Consider the following 24155-nt stretch of genomic DNA (forward strand, 5'->3'; position numbering starts at 1 on the left):
CTTGCTTGTCCTACCATCATCTCTTTCTTCCCCATCTCATCTCAATTCCTCTCCTCTCCTCTCCTCTCATTCTCATTCTCATTCTCAGCTCATCTCATCTCATCCCATCTCTCGTCTTGTCCAGCTTCTTGTTTGTTGTTCATCTCTTCTCATCACGCTTGGCTACCTCATCTCATTTCCTGTGCCGTCGTTGCTCGCGTCAGGTTCGCCATCTCCTCGTTTTCGCTCACCACATCAAATCACATCCAGCTTGAGGCTGTTATCATCTAACCGCACCTCATTTCACGCCCCACTCCTGCATTCACCATCGACACCGCCTTCGAATCATCCGCTGCAGCACTTGATCGTACTTGCTTCAATCCCCGGCATCGTTCGTTTCGACGCCTCTTCATTCTTCACAACCTCTGTAGCTGGTAGACTGGTTCTGTCAGCCTCTCAGATCTTGACTTGCTTTCCGCCTCGCTCTGGTAGCGATCGTCTTCTTTTTGCATCTCTTGCTCTTGGCTCTGGTAGTCAAACATCATCCCTTTCCCTCCTCCGTCTTCACAAGCATTTCACCTCGCCTCTTCTAGCATTCACCCAACCCCGCTTCCAGCATTGTCTCCATCTCTGCTCTTCGACATCATGATCAACAGCTCACCCGCCTTCTCCACCGCATCTTCGTCGCCTCAACCACCTGCCTGGGCTCCCACAGACGCTGCTCACCACATGCCCATGCCCAACGCCCTCCTCGATCATCAGTTCTCTACCGAGCATGTCAATGCTTCTGCATTTCAACCCATGTTCCACTCGTCTTTTCCTGCTGTCTTTGCTGCTCCATCCCCTGCGCTTACGCACCCGCCCATGTACGTCGCTCAGGGGCTCAACAACTTCTGGAAACCCAGCCCCTCGGCCCATCTCGTCAAGATGGAGCCCGTCAACGACCTTTTCACACCCCAAGAATTTGCTCCCTTCCCCGCCTCCCAGCCCATGGTGGTCAGCATGAGTCTGCCCAACTACGCCACTCATGCTCCCGACAGGCGATTCAACTTCTCCGATGCAGAGTCCATCGGCTCGGTCGCATCCCCTAGCTCCACTTCCGAGGCATCTTCCAGGCCCACCTCCGCGAACAGAGGTGCAAAGCGTAAAACCATGGCTGAAACTTCGCTCGACCCGCTCTCGGCTTTTGGCACTCCCGAAACGGCTGATACCGCCAAAACCACCAAAAAGACCTCTAGGCAAGCTGGCCAGCGACGCCCTCCACCTTCCGCTTCGCACATCACCGAGTCTGGCAAGCCCTTCCCCGTCATCGACACCTCGGCAAAGCACTCGAGCCTTTTCGTGCCTCCCGACACCTCGGGCCTCACCAAGCGCGAGGCGCGACTTGTAAAGAACCGCGCCGCCGCTTTCCTCTCCCGACAGCGCAAGCGCGAACAATTTGAAGAGATGGAGGTCAAATGCAAGGGTATCTCCATGCTCGTCTGGCGCATGTGGGAGGCCATCGCTGGTCCCGACGCTGGCCTCGAGCACGTCGACTCGACTCCCCTCGCTGCCGTGCTCGCCAACGAAGAGCCCATGGCGCGTCACTGCCTTGAAGAAGTTATCTCCAAGAAAGGCGCTTCCATCGCACCTACTGCCGACGAGGCCGAAAGCACTCCTGCCCCCGAGGTGCAGCCTCAGCTTGCTGCTCAATCCAGTACCACTGCACCTGTGCCGACCCAAACCGCTTCTTCCGCTGAGCTCGATCAGGCTCGATCCGATCTCGCCGCTTCTCTGCAGCGCGAGAACGAGCTGCTTGCTCAGCTCAATGCGCTGCGTGCTAGCCTTGCCACCGCACACAACTCTGTTCCTGTGACAGGCTTCCAGGCGATGGATGTCAACGCCACCCACGCCAACCTTGCTGCTAGCATGGGTGTCGCATCGATGCCGTTCAAGGCTGGGCAGGGCGCCGAGCTTCCCCTCTTTGTGCCAGAGTCGCCGCTCTCCAAGTTCACCGTGGGCGACGCGTCCAGCACGTTCATGAAGCTTGATGCTTCGAACACCGCTGGCTTCGACCTTTCCAAGACCCCGACGTTGGCCATGTTCTCGGAGAACGCTCTTCGCAGTCAATCGATTCAGCCAGTTGGCAGCACCGTCAACGTGCCTGCGACAGGAATGGGCCTTGGTCTTGACTACCGATTTCCCTGTGCCTCCGCACCTTCTTCGCCCTCCACTGCCTCGACGTCGTCGTCGTCGATCGAGAGCAGACAGTCGCGCGCCAACTCTCTGATTGGCCACCAGACTGTTTCACCTGCCAAAGCGCCTAACACGCTGGCATCGGTCCTGCTCCTGGCTGGCATGTCGCTCATGGGTGTTGGACCTTCCGCTCACGAACTCGATGCTGCCGAGGCATCTGTCAACGTCGCTGTGACTCCTGCTCGCAGCAGGCAGGCACGTACCGGTCGAAGGGCTTTGGGTCAGACCAAGTTACCTGAGCGTGCTGCATCCACTCCTGCTGCTGGGCAACCCTCGTCGCACTTGAGCGACGATGACCTTCTGATGGAGATCGGTCTCGACTCTGCCTCGCTCTCCGAGGCCGATGATGATCAGGATGTCGATGCCACCAACCTTTCTAACGGGGTGAGCATGCAGAGTGCAGCAGCGACGGCCGTGTCTTGCGCTTGAACGCACATGACCCGAGCCAAGCCTGCGCTATGCATATCCTTTTACGACGAAGCGAGCAAAGTTGTTTGCCCTCGCTCTCATCTAACGACGCAAAGAGTCTTGAAGACTCACACGACAAAGTTCCGCCTGTATCATGGCCCTGCATCCTTTTTCGCCCTTTTCAAGTCTCGGATACTGTATTCTCCACACCCTTGTCCCATACACGTTACGTTACGAGCATTTTTTTTCGCCTTTGAAGCTAGACCGACGTGCTTGCACCCGCTCTGATATGCGCTTTGGCTGGATAGCGTTTTCCCTGGGAGCTGGCCTCTCTGGATGACGCTACCGTCGTGCGCGATCAAATCATAGCTGGAGGCATCCGTCGTTCGATGCTTGGTCAAATTGGAGCCGTTTGTAACAGTTGTCCTTCGATTACAACAGAATTCTTTCCTCTACCCGGTGTCTTTTCTTCGCTCTTTGCTACGAGTTGGCGGGGAGCGGAAGTGGAGACGGCATTATGATCGGGCACAGGATAGCGTTTTCATAACACGCCTCAGTCATGAGTGCTGTTCTTCTTGTTTCTAGTTAACATTAGTTCTTTCTGACTCTTTTGCGGCAGCTTTTTCGGACTGGTTCTGTTCTGATTTTGCCAATCGATGAAAATTGATTTGCGCCTTTCGATGTGGTGTGATGGTGCCAAACAATGTGTTTGTGGATGTGGTGTGATGGTGCCAAGCAATGTGTTTGTGTGTGAACGAGCGAAGATGGATGAGAAGAGCCGTTTGTGCAGACGCGGTGGTGTACCATTCTGCTGAACGACGAGCTGGAGAACGAGGGCGAAATGTGAGAGAGCACGGGAAGGCCAAGAAGAGTCGTGAGTCATGGCGAACACGTACGTTGGCATCCATAGTCATCTCAAGATTATTTGCATTCACGACTGTTCGAAAGAAAAGGACATGAGACTGGGTGAAATATGGCACACTTGTCAATCCACATCGTCATTGTCGTCATCGTCGTCGTCGTCGTCACTGACATCCTTGTCGCCCTTGGCCCTCAACTTTGCCTTGTCACGTTTGCGCTTCTGGGTGAGCTCTTCGAGCAGCACAAGCAGGTCTTCGTTCTCCTTTGCAATCTCTTCCTTGTCCTTCTTGAGCGTGTCGAGCTCTTTCTCCACATCGGCACTTGAAGACGATGTGCAAGCGTTTGAGGACGTCTCGAGAGCGGCAATCTTGGATCTCAGCTCGGAAACCTCGTTCTCGCTTGACGCCTTGAACTGCGCCAGCTCCGATTCCACCTGCTTCTTCTCGGCAGTCAGCTTGTCCAGTTGCGACAGCTTGGTCGAGAGCTCTTTGTTCTGCTTGCTCAGCTTTTCCAACTGCTTGACTTTCTTTTCTAGCTCCTGCTTTTCTTTCGTCAGCTTGTCGAGCGATCCCACCCGCGCTTCAAGCTCCTGTTTGTCTAGGGTGAGCTTTTCGAACTCTTGGAGCTTCTTCTCCAATTCAGCCTTGTTCTTGGTCACCTCGTCCAAGGTTTTCACTTTGTCTTCCAACTCCGCCTTGTCTTTCTCCACCTTCTGCAGCGCCGCCAGCTTCTCGGTCAACACTCGTTTCTCTTCAAGAGCCGCCGACAGCTGTTTAGATTTCTCAGCATCAGCAGTGTCGGCTTGGCCGTTCGAGCTGAGAACCTGCTCTTCGAGGGATGCCACCTTAGCTTCCAGTTCGGTCTTAGCTGCTTTGGTGACTCCCAGTTCGGCCAGTTGCGCTGTTGCAGTTTCGAGCTCGGCGGTGAGCGCGGGAAGGCGCGAAAGCTGACTTTCGAGCGAAGCGTTTTGCGCTTGCAGTGCGGAGATCTTGGATTGGACTTTGACATCATCGACAGCATTCGCACCACCGGAGGCAGCAGACTCGAGAGTACGAAGCTTGCTTTCGAGCTCTGCGATCTTGTCCGCTTGTTGACCAGCCAACTCGCGCGCTTGGATCAGATCTTTCATTGCCACTCCACCTGCACCCTCCTTCTTGCCGTCAAACGAGCCGGCAACGACGAGATCGTCGTGCTTCTTCTTTAACTCATCGTGCGCCTTCTGCAAGGCCGCAAACTCCTTTTGCGAAGGTTTGCTCGCCGAGATCCGAGCCATTTCCGAGGTGAGCTGCAACACTTTTCCGTTGCTCTCCTCTTCCCTCGTCTGAGCCTCGGTCAATAGCTTTTGCAGCTCGTCATGCCTTGCTTGCAGATCCGCCAGTGCCGAGGCATGGTCAGACCTGAGTTGCTCGACTTGCGTACGAGCAGCTTCGAGCTGCGGTGCATGCGTCGTAACGGCCTCTTGTGCTGCTCCGAGTTGCGCCTGAAGTTGAGCGATTTGCTGAGTGTGGGTCTCGGTTAGCTGTTCGACGCGTTTTTCGAGCACTTCGATTTCGCGCGCTTGTTTGACGACAGTGTCTCTCAACGATTCTGCTTGGCGTTGCGCATCGAGAAGTTCTGCCGGAAGCGCAGCTTGCGCTGCAGAGCTGCTAGCAGGATCGACAGTTATGGATCTAGCGATCAGGGTAGAGTTGGCACGCCAGAATTCGACGAAGCTCCAATCGAACCAGAGACCCGCTCGACGACGTTTAGAGAGGTGGCCGAGACCGTTGACCTCAAGATCTTTGTCCTGGGCTTCTTCGTCTGCCTTCTCCTTGTCCTCCGGTGTAGCCGCATCGGCTGCAGCAGGAGATGCAGAGGATGGGTCGGCCAAGGCAGCTTTGGCGGCTGCGGCTGCTGCTGCCGCAGTTGCAGCCGCTTTTGCTTCTGCGATCTGTTTGACACGCAGCTCATTGGCTTCATTCTGCTCTTCAACAGCGATAAGCTTTTCCAGCACGTCAGGTGTGACTTCGCGGAAACGAACATCTTCAGAAATGCGGTTGATGCGCACAGCAAACTGGTCAGCGCCAATTCTGGAGTGTAGGATGGGGTGCATCGTGGCTCTTGTCACGGCCTCCTTGCCTGGGTCAGTATCAAATTCGTACGCCACTCCCAACAGGAATGCAGCGAGACCTTGGATGAGTGGATCGACACCAGACGACTGAGCGACTGGCTGAATGACAGCTTGCAGCGCAGCCGATTCCGACAAAAAGTCGCGCACGCTCAGTGGCGAGTCGTGCAGCCACACGGAGAGCAGGACGAGGTAGCCCACCATGATGCGCGTCCAGTCTGCCGCAGAATAGGAGATGGACGAGACGGTAGCGCCCATAGCCGAGGCGCGCTCTGTGCGTACGGCATCGGCGAGCTCTCGTTCGGACAGAGTCAAGTTGCCGACAATGACTTGGATGAGCGACGAAGGTGCGTCGTCGTCGTCGTCATCGTCAGCCTCGTCATCGTCGCCTTCCTTTGTGGCTCGAACGTGCTTGATGACTGTGCCATCGGGGTTGATCGAGATAGAACGGGCAGCTGCTTTGGCCGTCTCACTTCCGCGAACGAGGTAGGAGAAGAGCATAGCCGAGACAAGGTATTTGTAGGCGTCGGCATGTTCAGACGTAGCCTGGACTGAAGGGCTCTGGGTGATAGCCTCGAAGAGGATCCTGCCTGCAGCAGATGCTTGATGCGCACCACTTTCAGCTTCAGCTTCAGCTTGCGGGACCATACCGTTGATGATGGACAGACGTGCATCCATGTTGTCAGCGACATAAGCTCGGAAGCAAGCGACAGCAGCGCCTCTCAACCCGAGCCCACCTTTGGCACCCGAAGTGCCGATGGCAAGCTCGATAAGACAGACAGCAGCAGGTCTTGGCTCTATACGGGTGAGGGAAGCCTCTGGAGGAGCTGCATATGCCGAGTGCTGAGCCGATTGTTGGTCTCCCTCTTGCGCTTCGGCTCCGTGCGGCTCGGATGCGCTGACGACCTTGATCGGTTGCACGAGCAACGCGGAGAGAAGATCTTGATTGGCTCTCGACGCGTGCATAAGTGAGGCCGAGACGTGCAGCGCCTGTGCTTTGAGGGAAGCAGGGGCGGTGGAAGCAAGACCGAGTTCGATTAGGCATTTCGTAAGGCCGCATTGCAAAAGCGCGCCTTGATTGGCACGACGACCTTCACCCTGGCCGCCGATGAGCAGAGCGACGATCTCAAGCACGATTTTGGCGTTGACGACTTTCTGATGGTCCCAATCCTGGAAGCAAAATGCCTCGAGCTGGCGCGCGTACTCGTGTTCAGCATGCTTGGAGGGGAACTCGTTGTTGGACGGTGTGGGAGGATAGAAGAGCAGCGGTGCAAGCATGGGGATAGAGAGAGTCTCTCGGAAGTAATTCTGGTTGGAGACGTTGTAGCGCAAAAGAGCTTCGAGGCCCTCGAGGGCATCTTGGACAATGACACCGCCTTCTATCCTGCCTTCAGCGGCACACACGTCGAGGAGCTTCTCGAAAGCGCCTTCGAATGCGACGAGCTTTTGGATGTCGGCGTTTCCATAGACAAGGTGTGGGAGGAGGAGGAGGGCCTCGTTGCGGACGATCTCTGCAGAGGAACCAGCGCCTTCGGCAAGACATTCGAGGATGGCACCGCACCCTCCGGGCGCGACGAGGACGTGATCCTGAACTCTGTGAGGACGATTGCGGAGCAGAGAGCCGAGGAGCTGGAGCGAGGCGAAACGGGTGTAAAAGGCACGGTCAGGAGCCAGGAGCGGCAGTAGACAATGAAGAGGGCCAGGTTCTTGCAAAAAGATATCGGTGTGAAGAAGCCCGGAAGGTGGACCTTGGTCGTGTTGCTTGCGCTTACCCTGTGCTTGCGGTGGTTGCGCGGCGGACGAGGCCTGGGCAGCTTCCGGCGATTGCACCTCGCACAGTGTAATGCAGCATTCGATCAAGGCTCTGGCGATGTCTTCGTCCTTTGCATCCTGTTGGAGGGAGATGAGCAATGCCGGAAGTGCATGCTGACCCACGGCGCGGTTGTGGTCGCGGCTCAATCCCTTGAGCGCAAGCACGGCAGCTCTGCGATCTTCGATGGAAAGTTGAAGTTCGTCTGCTTTGGACAGCCGCTCTGCGAGGGTCTGGATGGTGTTGACGGCAGACTGATTTGCGCCTCCAGGTTTGGACAACTGCGAGTACTGCTGGCGCAGAATGTTGAAGCCATGCAGCATCGTGATAGAGACTGCGGCGGGGCGCACTCAACAGAGAGTGGGTTTGGCGGAGCAAAGGACAACAAGCTGAGCCTTGCGTTAGAATGCAGTCGAAATACGTGAGCAAGAACGTAGTGGCGATGATGATGATGATAAAGAGCAAAGCAGAACCGAGAGTTGGGAGAACGAGTTGCCAAATCGCGTTTGCAAGTGCTTTGCTGTGGGCTTCCACGGCATTGCCGTGAAATGCCGTGCCAGTTCGTGATTCACGATTCACGATTGATGATTGCTTCGTGCACCAATTTCAACCTTTCCTGACACCGAAGCGCGTGCATTTCGACATCCCCACTTGAATCGATTTTGATGATGATCCGATCCACCCGATTTGATCTGAAGAGCATTCAAAATCGCGGGGGGGGGGGGGGGGGGGGGTTGGGAAGAATTCTCAGCATCGGGAGCCACATGCGTAGATGGCGAACGAATGCACAGGGAGACGCATCTGTGAGATGAAATGGGTTGCAGCAGCATAAGCAGTAGCAGCAGCTAAGTTAGCGAGTACCACATGCGCGCGAGAATGCAAAGGACGGAGGCTCAGACTATGTACAGTACAGACACCAGAAGAGGATGCAAACGAGAGAGACTGGAGTAGCATAGTAGTCGACAGAAGCGTAACGGGAAGCGGGCAGTTCTCTTAGAACTCCATATCGGCGTTGCTACCAGTACTCGGGGCGGGTGAGCCAGGGATGATGGCCTGTCTCAATCCGGACCTGTTGGCAAACAATGCCGTAGGCTTGGCCTTCATGTGGTGCTTTTTCTTGGCCAGGTTGAGTTTGGACGTGACGGGACTCAACTGTGCGTCTGTGGGCGAGTAGAAGCTGTTGGCGGCGGCTGCCCTGGCTGCGAGTGGTGCTGTTGCCTTTCGATGACCTTCCTCCTCGGTAAGAGCCGAGACTTTGCCGTCCTGCGCTTTGCGCTTGATGACGACAAGCGAATGGACATTCTTGACCGTTGCACCGTTGTCGGATGAGAGGCTGAGCATGTGATCGAGCACAATGGTACGATGGGGCAGCGACTCGGGGGTGACGAGCAGACGCTGGCGTAGGCTACGCCGAGTAAAAGGTGCGAGCACCTCGGCGAATTTGGACCTGATGTTGTTGGGACCGACAACTACATCACCCGTAGGGAGAGTGAGGATGGCCTCGTTGGCAAAGATGGAGAAGCATTCATCGCTAGGTGTGTCAGATGCGTAGAGCTGTACGATTCAAAAAAAGACAAAAAGTCAGAACGGATTCAAGGTCTGCTTGAGCTGATCGGGACGATCGAGCGGGCAGCGTGACTTACTTGTCGAAGAGAGTCAAGGAGGTTAGCTTCGTCTTCCTCGGGCTGTCGCTCTGGAAGCAGTTTTGAGTGCTCGGGTGCAAGACCGGCGGCGTTGAGACGAGTGTTGGATGCGTGGAACATACTTGAAGATGGTGATGACGATGCTGGTGAACAAAGTGTCGAGATTGCTGGTGCAGAAAGGAGCTGGTTCAGAGCTGTCGGTGCTAGATGTCCAAGGTAAGCTGGTCGGGCGAAGAGGGAGTGTCTTGAGGTTATCGAGAGGAGAGGATGAAGAAAGTAAAGGTCGAGGCCTGATCCAGAGTCTTTTTATTCGAACAGCCACTTTTGAGCAAAGCCAAGAGCGAACGAGTAGATTCTATCCTTACGAACGCCCTCGGTTGGCTCAGTAGAGCAAAAGGAGAACAGGCAAGTGGACCCTGGAACGCTGCAACGCTGTAATCACAAATACTGCAACGTTGCAACGCTATGATGCTCAAACAGGCGACGCAACTTGCAAGTCGAATAGACTTTGACACAGCAGCCTTGAAAGCGTCATGTCATGCGAAACCTTTTGCACAGTCACAAGTGTCGCGTGCTGCTGCCTCGATTTTCTGTTTAAATCTCAGACGGCGGTTGATCAACGTTCTACCCAATACTCACACTCGTGACTGTATACGTGATTCGTGATTGAATTTGATCTCTCACCGTTTAGAACATTAACCCTAACTTTCTCACCTTTGTTTGTGCAAACATTCTTTTCGCACGAATGGCAGCGAGCGTCTCTGTTCTTGCCCCTCTCCAGTTCATGTACCTGGCCGCGATCTTCTTGAGGTGGGACGAGGACCTCGATGCTGCTGCTCTACTGTACAGATGTGACTGTTGTTTCCATGTCAAATAAACAATCACGAATCGTCGTGCTGGTTCGTGCTTGCAGTATCACGTTCTCGTGGCGCGCCTGGGAACCTGTAGGTCATCACGCGTGAAGCTCACGTGGGTCGACAGATGTTAGAGCTACAGTTGAACCTCGCTTGTGTGAGCACTCGTGACTGAACCGTGAACCACGAACCACAAACCGTGATGAACTCACGACTTACGACGGCTCATGACTCGCGCGTGACGCTTTCGTCGTGCGTGTTTATTTAGCCTGTCAGTCACGAGTCACGAGTGTTTGCCGCGGTTGCATGCGTGATTGCCAGATTCTCGATTCTCATGGACCCTTTGTACTTTCTGTTCGCAGACACCGCCTTTTGATGGCTCCACGAATCGCTGAAGCCACTCGTCGATCCTGGTCATCAGCAGTTGCCGTGTGCGTAGCTCCTCCTTGTTGAGTGAATTCGGGCTCATCCGCCCGAGGCGCCAAGCTCTGCAATGCGTCAGGATCAACTCAAGTTCCTCTTAGCTCCCATTCTGCCTGAAGGAACATGCATCAGGAGAGCCGTCCACCTCGCCGAGCTCTGGGCTGGCTACGGTCACATCTTTCGCATTCAGGTGGAGCAATGCGCCGCCTCGTCTGGATCTCCTTCCACAAATAAGTTACATGGTACCTATATAGTGAAGACCATTCAACCGCCACCCAGTTCCGGTGAAGGGTATGACGAGGGGCACGCTCGAAAGATGCTTAGCTACCGCGTCGAGGCAAACTTCTACCGATACTTTACTGAAACCGTATCGTCAGAAGAATGCAGTGTACCAAAATTGATCGCTTCATCAGCTTCGAACGATGCGACGGGACATCAGGGTCAGACGTTGATTCTGGAAGATATTTCGCTGCGTTTTCCTGTACTGACGGAGCGGCGAGGCACACTCAACGATGCGCAGGTGAGGAAAAGTCTCGAATGGCTCGCTCACTTCCACGCAAGCTCTTGGGACATCACATCCGTCTCCACCGATGGATTCTGTCCACCACCATCGCAAGCGTGCGAGCAAAACTGGCGCGGTACAGGTCTTTGGCAACAAGGAGGCTATCACTACCTAGCTACGCGCCAACACGAACTCGAATCCATCGATCCGCACACCGACCCCTGGGGTCAACTTGGCCTCCACGCCGAATCCGATCTACCGATCAGCGTAGACTGGTGTCTCAACAACCCCGCAGATCGATCCAGGTTGAGTCTGATCCACGGCGATGTCAAAGCGGCCAACATGGCCTTTTCCACCGACACGCGTCATATGGCCATGTACGATTTCCAATACGTCGGTGTAGGCTTGGGCGTTCAAGATCTAGCCAAATTCTTGACCACCTCTATACCCGGCCGATACCTAGATGATCAAGATGGAGAGGAAAAGCTGCTCAAAATGTACCACGGATGCTTGGTAGACAAACTTCCGAACGGCGCCAAGTACGAATTCGAACAGTTGATGCGGGATTGGGAGCTGGCTTTGGTGAGCTGGGTGAGATTCTTGGCTGGCTGGAGCGGCGGCTTCTGGGGCAACGTCGATTGGTTGCAGCATAGAGTGCAACGTTTGCTGAGCGATCAAGAGTGGGTTCAAGGGGTAAGACAGTGTTGGAAGACGGCGACGCAGACTCAGAATTGATCACAGAAGAATGCAAGCAACGAAAAGAACCAAGAAGCCGATCGCTTTGGCGTTTTGTGCGTGCGCTTGTGTGAGCAACAACTGACTAGATTAGAGTAAATGATTGTACATCTAATCCTTCCTTTTCTTTTTCGGCCTCTCATCTCCTTCGTCATCATAGCCACCGCCCTCACCCTCATCGGAACTCGCCTCGGATGGTGAACCACCGTCCGAGTCGGAATCGGCAGCAAAATCGGCATCTTCCTCGCTGTCCTCGTCCTCGTCAGCACCGCCTGCAGCACCCATCTCTTCATCATCGTCGTCACTGAGCAAGCCAGCAGCGGCGGCTGCCGCCAAGCCACCGGTCTCTTCGGCCATCTCGTTCTTGATCCTCACCTTGCGGTCAGCGAGCCAAGCCTTGAGACGGTCGAGCTCCTCGCGCGAGATGGATTGGAATGTGTGCTCGGTGCCGCTTTTGGTAGCGACGCGCAGGTCGAACGTTTTCGACGAGGCAACTGCACCACCGACACGGGAGAGGATGGCTTGGTGGATCTCTGAATATGGCACATATACGGGCTGCTTGGACACCCAGAGGAGTGACTTTTCGAGCGGATAGAGGTTGCCGTCAGCTGCCTTGACGTTGCACTTGATGCTGGTCTGGCCGGACGAGGATTCAAAGTCGGTAGGCGTCGCCACCTTTTGACCTGAGAGCACCTTGAAGATGTTGGTGACGATGCGGAAAGTGGGTTCTTCGTAACGCTTCTTGAGCTTGCCGTCGTACTTTTCCTGAATCGTCTGCTCGTCCAGGTTGAGCTCTGCATCCATCTCTTCCTCGCGTGGGAACTGAAGGACGAGGTAAGGGTAGCGGGTCTGACCTTGACGAATGGGCGGGTCGAGACCGATGACAAGCATAACATGAATCTCGTCGGCTTTGGGTAGGAGGAAGAGCTTGTTCATCGAGCTATACAGGATCTTGTAGTCGTATGTCTTGCCGCGCAGACGAATAAAGGTGCTGAACACATCAATGTCATAACGGCCACGTGGAGTGAGCACAAGCACCTCTTTGAAGACGACGATCGAGTCGCCGGCGACTTGACCGATGTCGGCTTTGGACTTGAGTGCCTCGTGGAATGCCTCTGCAGCCGTCTCTTCGTTGTTAACGTCATCATCTTGAGCACTGGCGGCGTCGCTGCCATCGTCCTTGATGGCTTGACCGGGAACGTAGAGACGCATCTCGACCAGCTGATCGCCCTTGCTGCGCCTTGATTTGGTGCCGTTGACGTCGGATGTACCGGTGTTGGCACCAGGCTGCTGCTGTTCGGGGTTGAGAAACTCCATGGATACCTCTGTCTTTGCAATGTTGCTGTTGGCGAGATGCGAAAGGGGCAGTTCGAATGCCAGCTTGTCTCGCACCAAGAACTGTACATCGTGATTGCTAATCTTGGCCTGGCCCCAATTCCAACCTCTTGTCGAGACCTCTTTTGCTTCGAGCGGTTTGTTAAAGTATTGTCGAATGTGCGAGGAGAGACGATCAAAGTCATCGCGGACAAAGCCATCAAAGTTGGTGCGACGAGGGTTGGTCTGTGCTGAAGAAGGAGCGTCTCGGTCCTTGTTGAGATAGATTGCAAGTTGGTAGTTTCTTGCAACGCGGATCCACTGGAACGAAGCCATCTGATCAGCGGGAATGGTTATCGTGCTACCTTCACCTACCGAGGGTTTCCAACCGAGACCGCCTTGCGACATTCTGAGTTTGCCCGGCGTGGTGTCGAGACCATGGTAGATGTTTTCCCATTGTGTTGTACTCGACATTTTGGACGTACGAGCGATGGTAGAGTGGCCAGGAGTACGCAACTATGGTGGCGAGCAAGACGTTCAGAGGGGGAAAACAAAAGCTGAGCTTGCTGGGCTCTTTGTAATTCTTCTCGACTCCGTATTCCGCTCTCAACGCGACACGAGACTCGTGACTGACTTGTGCCTTGAAAAGCAACACTTTTGTGCCAAGGTCGTGAGTTGCCAGGCTGACAGACCGACTCGCGCACAGAAACAGCAGAAGCATTCACGATTCGTGATTCGTGATTCTCGATTTTCACGATTAACGATTCACAAAATATCATGAATTTGGCGTGTGGACGTAGGCACAACAATTTATATTCATGTTACACCAGCCAAATCGACACATTGACTCACCGAGCGTACACGTTAACGTGAAGCGAAATCGTAAATCGTGAATCACGAATTGTGCCTAGCCGATGCACCGCACGCACGGATCAGCGGATTGTGATTCACGATTATTCTCTGATTATTGTGATTATCCGAGTACGCTGCACCGACGACACATAACTTAGCGTGATTTTAGCGAGTGACTAGTGAGTGCGAGTTGGAGTGTGGTGTCCCACGCCATGTGCGGCGGCTGTTCTGTGCCAAGCACAACCGAGCACTCGACACTGTTTCGTGATTTGGGGTTCCCTTTCTTCTTCTTTTCAACATCCCACCTTCCGTCCGGTTCGTCCTTACTCGCTCTTTCCCTCCCTTCATCTTTCTGCTTGATTCTATCTCTCTTTGTTGAGAGCATCCCTTCCCAGAATGAGTCGCTTCGTACGCCCCTCCAAGTATCGTCACGTCTATCCGAACGTCGCCAAGAAGGAAGCTTGCTACGAAAACGTCAAGGTCTCCAACAATGCCTGGGATACGAACCTGGTCGCTGCCAACGGCAAGTACATCTCGATCAACTGGAACGCTTCCGGTGGCGGTGCGTTTGCCGTCCTTCCCGTCAATCGCCCAGGAAAGCTTCCAGACATCTACCCGCTTTGCCGAGGTCACACTGCCACTGTGCTAGACACCGCTTTCAGTCCTTTCCAAGACAACTTTGTCGCCTCTGCTTCCGACGATGGCACCATCGGTCTCTGGAAGATCGATGATGCCAACTTCGACCAGCTCGAGTGGTCTGACAAGGAGCGAGAACGCAACGGTGGTGTCAAGGACTTTGAACCCATCGCACGCGTTTCCGGGGGAGGTAGGAAGATCGGCCAGGTAGTTTGGCATCCCACTGCTTCCAACGTGCTCGCCGCTGCCACCGGTGATCACGTTATCAAGCTCTTTGACGTTTCCAACGCTTCCACCGCCGCTTCCTCGCCTAGCATCAGCTTGCGTGGATTCACCGACACCATCCAATCGCTCGACTGGGACTGGACCGGTACCACGCTCATTGCCACCTCACGCGACCGCAAGATCCGCACTTTTGATCCACGTCAAGGCGAAAACCCGGTGCAAGTGGCCGACTCGCACGGCGGCATCAAAGGTGCGCGTGTGATTTGGTGCGGTGACAAGGACCGTGCCATCACCACTGGTTTCTCGAAAATGTCGGACCGACAATTATTCCTGTGGGACACTAACAATCTCGCCAGCGGCCCACTTAAACAGGTCACGCTCGACACATCGAGCGGTATCATCATGCCTTTCTGGAGCGACAACAACATTGTCTTCTTGGCCGGCAAAGGTGACGGCAACATTCGTTACTACGAGTTGGAGAACGACGAGCTGCATTACCTCACCGAGTCCAAGTCGAGCGAGCCGCAGCGTGGACTCACGTTTGTTGGCAGGAGATTCTTGAACACGGATGAGAACGAAATTGCCAAGGCGTACAAGATCACGGGTACCACGATTCAGCCGGTTTCATTCTGCGTTCCTAGGAAAGCGGAAGGGTTTCAGTCGGACATTTTCCCACCTGCGCCCAGTGCTGAGCCTTCGCTGACGGCCAAGGAGTTCTTTGAGGCTAAAAGGGCGGCGAGGAACATGATCAGTTTGGAGACCGGCAAAGGCGTCAGTAGTGGCGGTAGCGTTGCTTCTTGCACGGCAGCGGTATCGGCGACTCCAGCACGGACAGCAAGTCCTACCAAGTCAGCTGCCGCACCGACGCCAGTGCCCGCGTCCGCGCCCGCGCCCGCGCCTGCACCGGCCGCCGTCCCTACCCCAGTACGCTCTGCTTCGCCCACCAAACCTTCTCCGACGCCAACTGCAGCCGCAGCAACTCCGGCCACACAACCCGCTCCTACCTCGGAGCCCAAGTTGACCACGCCAGCTGATTCTGCCGCCAGCAACGGCGTTTCCACCTCGAAAGACGTAGCCGACCTCCGAGCTCAGATTGAAAAGCTTCGAACAGCGGTCGAGGAGCGCGATACGCGGATCCGACATTTGGAGCAGGAGAATGAGACGCTCAAGGCCAACCAGAAGCGCGCTAGGGAGGCATTGCTCAATTCGGTCTAGGGCGCAGATCCTTTGCTGTCAGGATTAGAGCGATAGGGTAATATAGGGTCGGTGGTGATGACGGTGCACAATCGAAAGGAGCGATGCTCGTCTGGATCAACGGCGAAGCTAAAATATGCAAGTCGAAAAGCTGTGAGACTGAACGCGGAGACGCGATTGAGGTGTGTGAGAGTGAGTGAATAGTGATTTGGATCGAAAGACGCTTTTAGGGCTGTTGAAAGACCTCGCTCCTGTACCACTTTAACTCTTGGATGCTGGCGTTGATATCGTTGAGCGCTCTATGATTTGGCATGTGTTTGGGAGGTTCGGAAGGGTTCCAAAGCTTGTTGTCGCCATACCAGCGCTTTACGAGTTCCTTGATACTGGATACATCGACGATTCTGTAATGGAGGTGATGGATGAGTTCGGGCATTTCGGCGTGGAGGAAGGCTTTGTCGGCGTGCACAGTGTTACCCGCTAGGCAGGCGGTGTTGGGTGTGGGGATTCTATCGCGGACGTAAGCCAGGATGGCAGTTCGGACGCTGGCGTGCGGGTAGGAGCGATTGGCATCCAGGCATTCTGCGGTGAGACCGGAGAGCGCGTGTTGGTTGACACACCAATGGTTCATTCCATCGAGCACGGATTGCGGAGTAGAGATGACGTAGCTTACTCCACTGTCGATTGGGTTGAGTTGACCATCGGTGATGATACATGCGATTTCGAGCAGGCGATCACCATTTTCCACCGACAGACCCGTCATCTCGCAGTCGATCCAAACCAACGGTCCATCCGATGCGCTCAATTTCACCGTCGCCGCAGGCGGAGGAATCGGCGAAACTACCGCCTTGGACGTTCGAGACGTTGCCGATGCCGATGCGGATGCTGATGCGGATGCGGATGAGGTCATTTTCACTGTCCACCCAGCAAGTGTAGCCTCGACGCTGCGTGATGCGTGCAAGATGATCTTGATCAATCGTGCAAAATCCGTTCGTCGGTCGGTGCCATGCACGAACCGCCGCGAGACACCTCGAACGCCCGTGTAACGACTAGCAATAGCACAGTTCCCTCCGACCCCGCTGGACCAACTGCGTCGTCCTACCACTCCAACTCCAACGCTCACCTTTGAGAAACACCGAATCTTGTCGCTTCCAGTTGACACAGCCGACGCTTACCGGGCAGAGTCAATGTAGAACTTATTGTGTGTGTAGTTCCAGGAAGTATGAGAGCGCGCAACACTCACGAATCAGACGATGGAGTGCAAAACGAAAAAATCGTAGATCAACTCCAGAAAGCCTTTATTTCACCTTTTTTCATAGTTTGGCGAGGTCGGGCAGAAACGAGTAACGAGTGAAGCTACGCATTTTACGTGTTCAACTGTTTACATCAAGGCTCGTGTTTGACGTTATGCAGATTCTGTACGTGATGGTTGATGGGTCCGTGCTTTGCTACAGTGATCCAGTGCTGAGTCTCGCTAAGCCAACGCTCGCAGTCCTCTGCAGTCAATGTAGAAAGCGTGTGGTAGGTGACGGCTTCGAGAGTGGTGTGAATTCGCAGATCCTCGCGGCTGACGATCGGCTTGACCTTTGCAAAGACCTGCTCGGCGATGTTGAACCATGGCGTATATGGCGGGAGGAAATAGATCGTGTGGCCTGCTGACTGGATTATCGACACAACTTCCGGAGCATAATGACTGCGTGCATTATCCATGATAAAGATCCTCGGCGGTCCCGAACGCAGCTCTGGAATCACCGAGCTCTCGAGAAAGTCGATGAGCAATTGCGATGTGAAGGCGCCAACATGTGTGTAGGCTCCAATCAGGCCTTCGCGGCCAACTGCAACAAGAAGAGACATGTTCGTCTTGCGATCGGCTGATCTACCTCGTTGTACCTCCCGTTCTCCTACTCGAGCACGCCCAACTGACCGTGAGAGAACCAGATTGAATCCTGCTTCGTCGGAAGAAGACCGCGTTGTTTAGACTGAGGCCCCGTAGCGCGAGGCTCTCAAGCCCATGAATCCAGCGCTGCCGATCGGCAATCGTCTGCTCGTCCTGATGTCCGTCGTGGTCAATGTGCAGCCGTTTGAGCGAACAGTGGCATCTATCCTTGATTGCACGCTGAGTTGTTGTTGCTGATATTTGAGGTAAACCCTGCTCGCGGAGATGCTCGCGTATCTCATCAATGTTTGCTGCAGGATGCTTGGCTATGTAATCCAGCATGGTATCGACATCCTTGTCCGCTAGCTTACGATGGCGTGGTTTGGGTCCTCGTCGATTTGACGAAGAGAGTTGCCCATCGTGCTCGAACTTCTTGATTATCGTGGATACCGTTGAGAACGAGAGCTTGTACATCTTGGCAACGTCCGCTTTCGAATGCCCTTTGCTGACCACCGATTCAACGATCAGCTTCTTCAAGGCAATCGAAATCGTCTGCCTAGCTCGTTTCTGCGGGGGCGGCATTGCTGGAACGTGATACTCTGACATTGCAAAGGCGAACGTTGAGGTTATATACATTACAAATGCACAGCAATGACGGTGATGACGAAGACAAAGCGATCTAGCCCAGCAACGGTTGGAGCAACTCAGTCACTGTCACGCCTGAATGTCCTCTCATACGAGGGACCTCGCACGTGCCAGTCACTCAGAAACGCTAGCTTGCTCATCGCGTAATCAACGAATCAACATGACGTATCATTTGATTTTATAGTGCCAGACATAGCGTATCAACGAGAGAAAGCGTCGAGACGACATAGCGGAAAATTCAGCATCACGTAAAGCGATGCCGCATAATGCAGACGGTCGAAAAAAGGAATAAAGATACACATTATGCTCAACAGCCAGGCTGTGGAGGCACGAGGGCGTGGGGGCAAACCACACCTTGTTGGCAGTTAGCGCACTCACTGTTTTATTAATACGCCGACGTGCGAAACCGTGAATTTAAGATTGTCAATCACGAATGCAACTTGATACAATCCAATGAAACATACGCTGCGCAGGAAACGCCAAATGGAAGGGCAAAGCGAACAGGTTCCTCAGCGCCTGCGATTCGGACAGCAGACTACAGCTGGTCGATTTCGGCTACCTCGGCATCGGCATCGCGCGCCTTGGCCATCTTGTGGAGCTGACTCGGGTGGATTGGGATCACCTCGTGGTATGCGCTGTCCGTGGCGCTGTTTCTTTTCGAGACCGAGGTCAGCCCAACGGAGCTCGGTCGGCCCTCTGCTTCGACGTTGGATACGAGGTCGTGGAGGGTGGAACTGGCGATGGCGGTCGAGGCGGTTGGTGGTGGTGGTGGTTGCGTTCTGCTGGCGATGCCATGGCTTGCATTGGTGTACGATCCGCCGCCGTTATGGCGTGGTGACGATCGTCTGGCGCCTTGTTCATCCAGTCTAGACCGTGAAGCATGCGTCTTGGCCACAATGAGGCCAGCGCCGTTGCTGTTCGCCGATGAGGTGATCGCGTCCAACTCGGCAAGGTTGCGCTCCAGCACCGACAATGATGTACCCTCACCGAGCACCTGCTCCTCGTGCTTGCCGTCTACAGTGTCATAAGTCCACCTGATAACGCCCTCCTTGTCCAAGACGCCCAGTCGATCGTACCTGAGCGTACCCACCACGTACGGTTTGAGTTTGAGCCAAGCAACGCGCACCTTTGTGGCGAGAATGTCGCGATTGGCTCGAAGACTTGCGACGCCTTCGGGCTCCCAGTCGTCGTCGTCATCCCCCCAGCGCTCGACCAGCGTTGCTGCGTCCTTGTGGGCGCGACCGAACTTGGGCCGGATGCCGTTGCCTTTGGCGTCGGCGAGCGCAGCATCTCCGTAGGCACGTGCGAGCGCACGCGTGGCATACTCGAACTCGATGCATGCGTTGCGATACGCTGTCTCCAGCTCTTCGGCGGTGGCCGTGTCATTTTGGATGTCGTTCTCGTCTTCGCTCGGCATGGGGTAGGAGAAGGACCAGTCGAGCTTGCCGTTCATGGTGTGCTTGGGAAGATGCTCTGCGGGCACGTGGTCCTGCAATTCCTCAACCTTCCATGTGAGGTGAACTTTGTCCCTGACCACGGGATCGAGCAGCGGACGAAGGATGCTCCAGATGGGTTTGAAGATCCAAGGCGCACCGTGCACATACACCCGAGCCAGAGTCTCTGGGTAAAAGGACTCCATGGTCTTGGCCATGAAGAGAACTACGCTCCAGTCCATGTTGCGAATACCAAAATTGCTGAGGTTGAAAATCACGACTTTGCGCTCGACAGGCGGGGGCATGAGCATCTGCAAGCTTTCTTGGAGCAAAATGACGCCACGTTTGAGCTCTTCGGCGGTCTGGTTGGACGAGTAGTGCGAGCCCACTTCGATGAAATAGACCGGCTCTCCGGCGGCTGTTGCGCCTCGCACGTATGAGATTCCATTGTTCATAATGTTGTAGCCACCGCGTGTCTTGATCAGACCGAGCTCCGCTTCCTTCATGATGCGCGAGATGTTGTACTGAACACGGAAGGCACAAGTGGAACCAATGATGGCAAGAGCACGGTTGACGTCCCACTTGCGCGCACGCAGGCAACGAAGCATGTAGGCGTCCGGATGTTCGCCCTTGACGATGGCCCAGAATTCGCGCCGCAAAGCAGCGCCGCCGTGCTGGAGCAGAAAGGCCTGCATGTCTTTGCTCTCCTCGAGATGGCGCAGATGTTCTTTGAGCTTGTCATCTTTGGGGATCGCATTGGCATCGAGGCGATCGGCTGGCTGAAGGTTCTCATGAGAAGTGGAGGCAGACGTGTGGTGCGAATTGGGTTCGGAAGCAGTTGCACGTGCTTTTCGACCGAGATTGCGCCTAAGTGAATCGAATGAACTGCGCGACGCGGGCGGAGGCGGCTGTACGTCGGTGGCGGCGCCGATCGAGTCGGAAGAATGCGATGTAATCTCACATAGTCGGAGGAAGCGACGCCAAAGCTTGAAGAGTGCAAGTGTCTGCGAAGGTGTCAAGTTGGCTCGGTAGCCGGGCGAATGAAGGTAGTCGACCGCCGTCGAGTCGACCATGCTTGGCGATGCGCACGCAGACCGCGCTCAAGGCGACCAATCCAATGAAAAGCAGTCGAGCGCACTACGTTTCCGATGTCAAGCCGACCCAAAGACACGATGCAGCGATAGGCTTAGAAGCAGCCGCGACCGAAGAAGAGCGAGTATGTTGTACCCGTGCTTGTCGATCAATTGGATGCAAGCAGCAGCGAGCAACCCCAAAACACGCACAGGACGAAGTCGAGTTGCCTCGTCGCGGTGGAATGATTATGGATGAGTAAACCGTTGGGTGATCGATATGGCGAGATGGTACTGACACGACAGTGTGGCTCAAGACGAGGTTGTGCCCATTCACAGAGTGACGAGTGTGTGAGTGTGGAATGAATGAATGAATCACAAAGGCATCGGACTAAGAATCCGAGTGAATCACCATTTTCCGCTTCGGATGTGGCATCCAACCGCCGCTGCATCTGCCGTTCGCAGTTGTGGGTTTTTTGGGGGCGCGTCTTTCTCGGTTCCCCACGAGCCAATAATGTCGGAATCTGCGCAGCTGAGCGACGCACAGACTCGTGACTTGCTGAGCGCCCAGCAGGCGAGACAGACGAGGAACAGACAACTTACAGTAGGAGAATTATTCAACTGGTGAGAAGCACATGGACCACAGAATATCGCAGTCACGAGTGGGGCAACAGAGCGGGGTGTCGGGACGCATGGTTATAGTCCATTTTACGCCCACTGTTCCAAGCGAACCCGACTGTCCGTCCCCTCCATTCACGATTTCTCTGTCAATTCACGATTGGTGATTGTTAATGGATTCAAGATGTGACTCTCGCAGAGCTACAAAGTCGGTGGTTGGTGGTTCATCTTGGCATTTAGCACGCACTGCTGCCATTCGGTGATTGATAGGGCGATCAGCCCAGGTCCATGCATACCCTTGACATCGAGCCAAATTCTGAACGATATTGACTTGGGCTCGTCTGACAGGTTCTCTTGTGGGCGCGAGTTGAGCTTGAGCTTGCACAACTCTCTTGATCACGAAAAGTCATCAATCACCTTGACGGACCGACAAAGTTACGACGTTTTCTTCATCCCACTTTCAAGCGGCACATCGACAAGGCAGCGCAGAACTGTAGAGAGCGTTGTGCTTCATCTCTCACGACTGGCTCCGTGGGCGCAACGTGCCATCCCATCTGGCTCGCGGTCCCTGGCTCGTCCTGGTCCCACGCAAGACTTGTTCCATTTCCCAGTGCATCGAATTTCGGTGGTTGCGCAGCGTCGAGCTCTGTGAGGGAATCGAGCTGAAAATCACAAATCAAGAATGGCTGGCATCCGTGTTCACTTCGGTCTGCGTTTCTCTTTCTTTTCATATTCGTGATTGGCTAGGTGCCCATCGCCATTCGGCCTTTCCGGCCTCAGAGCGCACACGCTTTTGCCGTTCCAACCGGTCGGGCAGCCAGATTCTTACAGTCACAAGTAATTAATAATTCACTTTTCACAAAAATTCGTGATTTTCTTTTTTCTCTCTTTTCACTTTTTGTTATTTTTAATTATGTGAATCGTCGTGATCCGTTCTTGTGACTCTTCCGAGTGTGGAGAAAATGAGAAAGCGCAGCAACATGACGCTAAGCAAGAAGCACAGGACCAACGCTTCAACGACTGTGGTCCACCTTTTCTCTCGTGAGATCCTCAGACTGCACCGTGCGTGATAGCCGAGAAACAACAACAGCAGCAAAAAAAAAAAAGTTGGCCAAGCACGCCGACTTTACCAAAAGCAGCAGAAACAGCAGCAGCTCATGCTTGAAATAGACATGCTCAAGTCCGACATCCAATCCTCGACCATCACCACCACCATCCACAGCGCCCGATTCGATCTCTTCCCTGGATACTCACGCTTTAGACCGAAGAGCAGCAACCACCATGGCGTCTATCGCAGGCAGCCTCGCGCGGCAGCAATTGCGTCAATTTGTTGGCAGAAGCACCATCATATCCACTCCTTCATGCTCCTACTCGACTACATCCAGTGCTTCTCGGAACACACCGTCAGCATCACATTCCACTGAATCACGCCGTCTTCGCTCCGCCGCCGCAATAGCCCACAGCCAATTCAGCACTTGTACACATGTACACAGCTCTTGGCCTGCCGGAGCTGTCGGAAGTGCCGAGTCGGACAAGCTGCCTCCTCCTGTCAAAGGCAAGGCCAAAACCGCCCCCTCAATCCCTTCACCTTCTCGTAGCAAAACGATTGCCGACATTCAAGCGCTCAAGCACCATCCAAGCGGCAGCATTCCCATTGTCTGCCTCACCGCCCACGACTTTCCCTCGGCTCTTTCGGTTCGAGCCGCCAACGTGGATCTGTGCTTGATCGGTGACTCGCTCGCCAATGTGGCTCTGGGCTACACTTCAACGCAGCCGCTGTCGCTCGATGCGATGATCCATCACTGTCAAGCCGTCAAACGTGGGCTCGATGCACCCCTCTTGGCAACAGCAAGCCTTCTTGACGGCATAGATCTACCGCAGCCTCCCCTCGTCATCGCCGACGTGCCGTTCGGCGCCACCTTTGGCTCTCTCGACTCGGGCGTAGCTGCAGTTGTCAGATTGATCCAAGAATCAGGTGTAGACGGCGTCAAGATCGAAGGCTCCTACGAGACTATCCCGCTCATCCAGCGTCTCACCTCTCACGGAATCCCCGTCATGGGACACCTCGGCTTGCAACCGCAACGCGTCGGCTCCACCTCTGGCTATCGCGTACAGGGCAAGACGGCTGCGCAAGCCAAGGAGATGCTTGACGCTGCTCTGGCTCTCGAACAAGCCGGATGCTTCTCCATCGTTCTCGAATGCATCCCTACTCGCGTGGGCGAGCACATCAGTCGAAAACTCTCGATTCCCACCATTGGTATCGGAGCCGGCAGCAAGACCGACGGACAGATCTTGGTTATGAACGATATGATTGGCGATTTGACCGGCGCGGGTCACGTGCTGGCACAGCTCTCGGTCCGCACCGACGCCGATCAAGCTCGAGCCGCTGCCTCAGCGCCGTTGCCGACGAGCAGCGATTTGATGCCACCGGCGCCCAAATTTGTGAGAAACTTCAGCCTGGCCATGGGCACCTCGATTGGCGCCTTGAGGATCGCAGCTGTCCAGGCGTATACCCAGGCGGTGAGGACGAGGGAGTTCCCGGACGACGACAAGGAGGGCTACAAGATCAAGACGGACGAATGGATCGCGTTTCTGCAGCTCGTTTCTGAGTCCGGTACAAAGTGAAGGCGAGCAACAGCAAGGAGGCCAGAACCAGTGTTATTCGACGTGTAAAAGCAGATTCGACTTTAGTGGTTGGACATGCAGTCAAGTTGTCATCACATGCGCGATATCGTCGA

At 54.7% G+C, this 24155-nt stretch overlaps 9 protein-coding genes across 9 annotated transcripts; 4 read left to right on the plus strand and 5 right to left on the minus strand.

Moving 5' to 3' along the window:
- Window positions 1-624: 624 nt before the first annotated feature.
- UMAG_10519 (uncharacterized protein) lies at window positions 625-2643 on the plus strand (the record flags this gene model as incomplete). The annotated part of the gene is made up of 1 exon (XM_011392858.1): window positions 625-2643. One exon carries the CDS (start codon window positions 625-627, stop codon window positions 2641-2643), a length of 2019 nt encoding a protein of 672 aa, XP_011391160.1.
- A 964-nt stretch (window positions 2644-3607) lies between these two features.
- UMAG_04413 (uncharacterized protein) lies at window positions 3608-7723 on the minus strand (the record flags this gene model as incomplete). The annotated part of the gene is made up of 1 exon (XM_011392805.1): window positions 3608-7723. The coding sequence occupies one exon, from the start codon at window positions 7721-7723 to the stop codon at window positions 3608-3610; it is 4116 nt and encodes a 1371-aa protein (XP_011391107.1).
- Window positions 7724-8393: 670 nt separating this feature from the next.
- On the minus strand, window positions 8394-9163 carry UMAG_04414 (uncharacterized protein; the record flags this gene model as incomplete). Its single annotated transcript, XM_011392806.1, has 2 exons — window positions 8394-8954; window positions 9044-9163. 2 exons carry the CDS (start codon window positions 9161-9163, stop codon window positions 8394-8396), a joined length of 681 nt encoding a protein of 226 aa, XP_011391108.1.
- Window positions 9164-10390: 1227 nt separating this feature from the next.
- On the plus strand, window positions 10391-11557 carry UMAG_04415 (uncharacterized protein; the record flags this gene model as incomplete). Its single annotated transcript, XM_011392807.1, has 1 exon — window positions 10391-11557. The coding sequence occupies one exon, from the start codon at window positions 10391-10393 to the stop codon at window positions 11555-11557; it is 1167 nt and encodes a 388-aa protein (XP_011391109.1).
- Window positions 11558-11668: 111 nt separating this feature from the next.
- UMAG_04416 (putative protein that binds to DNA polymerase I) lies at window positions 11669-13345 on the minus strand (the record flags this gene model as incomplete). The annotated part of the gene is made up of 1 exon (XM_011392808.1): window positions 11669-13345. The coding sequence occupies one exon, from the start codon at window positions 13343-13345 to the stop codon at window positions 11669-11671; it is 1677 nt and encodes a 558-aa protein (XP_011391110.1).
- Window positions 13346-14119: 774 nt separating this feature from the next.
- On the plus strand, window positions 14120-15799 carry UMAG_04417 (putative coronin; the record flags this gene model as incomplete). Its single annotated transcript, XM_011392809.1, has 1 exon — window positions 14120-15799. The coding sequence occupies one exon, from the start codon at window positions 14120-14122 to the stop codon at window positions 15797-15799; it is 1680 nt and encodes a 559-aa protein (XP_011391111.1).
- Window positions 15800-16004: 205 nt separating this feature from the next.
- UMAG_10520 (uncharacterized protein) lies at window positions 16005-16685 on the minus strand (the record flags this gene model as incomplete). The annotated part of the gene is made up of 1 exon (XM_011392859.1): window positions 16005-16685. The coding sequence occupies one exon, from the start codon at window positions 16683-16685 to the stop codon at window positions 16005-16007; it is 681 nt and encodes a 226-aa protein (XP_011391161.1).
- Window positions 16686-18831: 2146 nt separating this feature from the next.
- Window positions 18832-20802, minus strand: UMAG_04419 (uncharacterized protein; the record flags this gene model as incomplete). Its single annotated transcript, XM_011392810.1, has 1 exon — window positions 18832-20802. One exon carries the CDS (start codon window positions 20800-20802, stop codon window positions 18832-18834), a length of 1971 nt encoding a protein of 656 aa, XP_011391112.1.
- Window positions 20803-22698: 1896 nt separating this feature from the next.
- UMAG_04420 (3-methyl-2-oxobutanoate hydroxymethyltransferase) lies at window positions 22699-24042 on the plus strand (the record flags this gene model as incomplete). Its single annotated transcript, XM_011392811.1, has 1 exon — window positions 22699-24042. One exon carries the CDS (start codon window positions 22699-22701, stop codon window positions 24040-24042), a length of 1344 nt encoding a protein of 447 aa, XP_011391113.1.
- Window positions 24043-24155: the final 113 nt, after the last annotated feature.

The sequence above is a fragment of the Mycosarcoma maydis genome, chromosome 14 (genome assembly GCF_000328475.2).
Source record: "Mycosarcoma maydis chromosome 14, whole genome shotgun sequence".
Classification (NCBI taxonomy): domain Eukaryota; kingdom Fungi; phylum Basidiomycota; class Ustilaginomycetes; order Ustilaginales; genus Mycosarcoma; species Mycosarcoma maydis.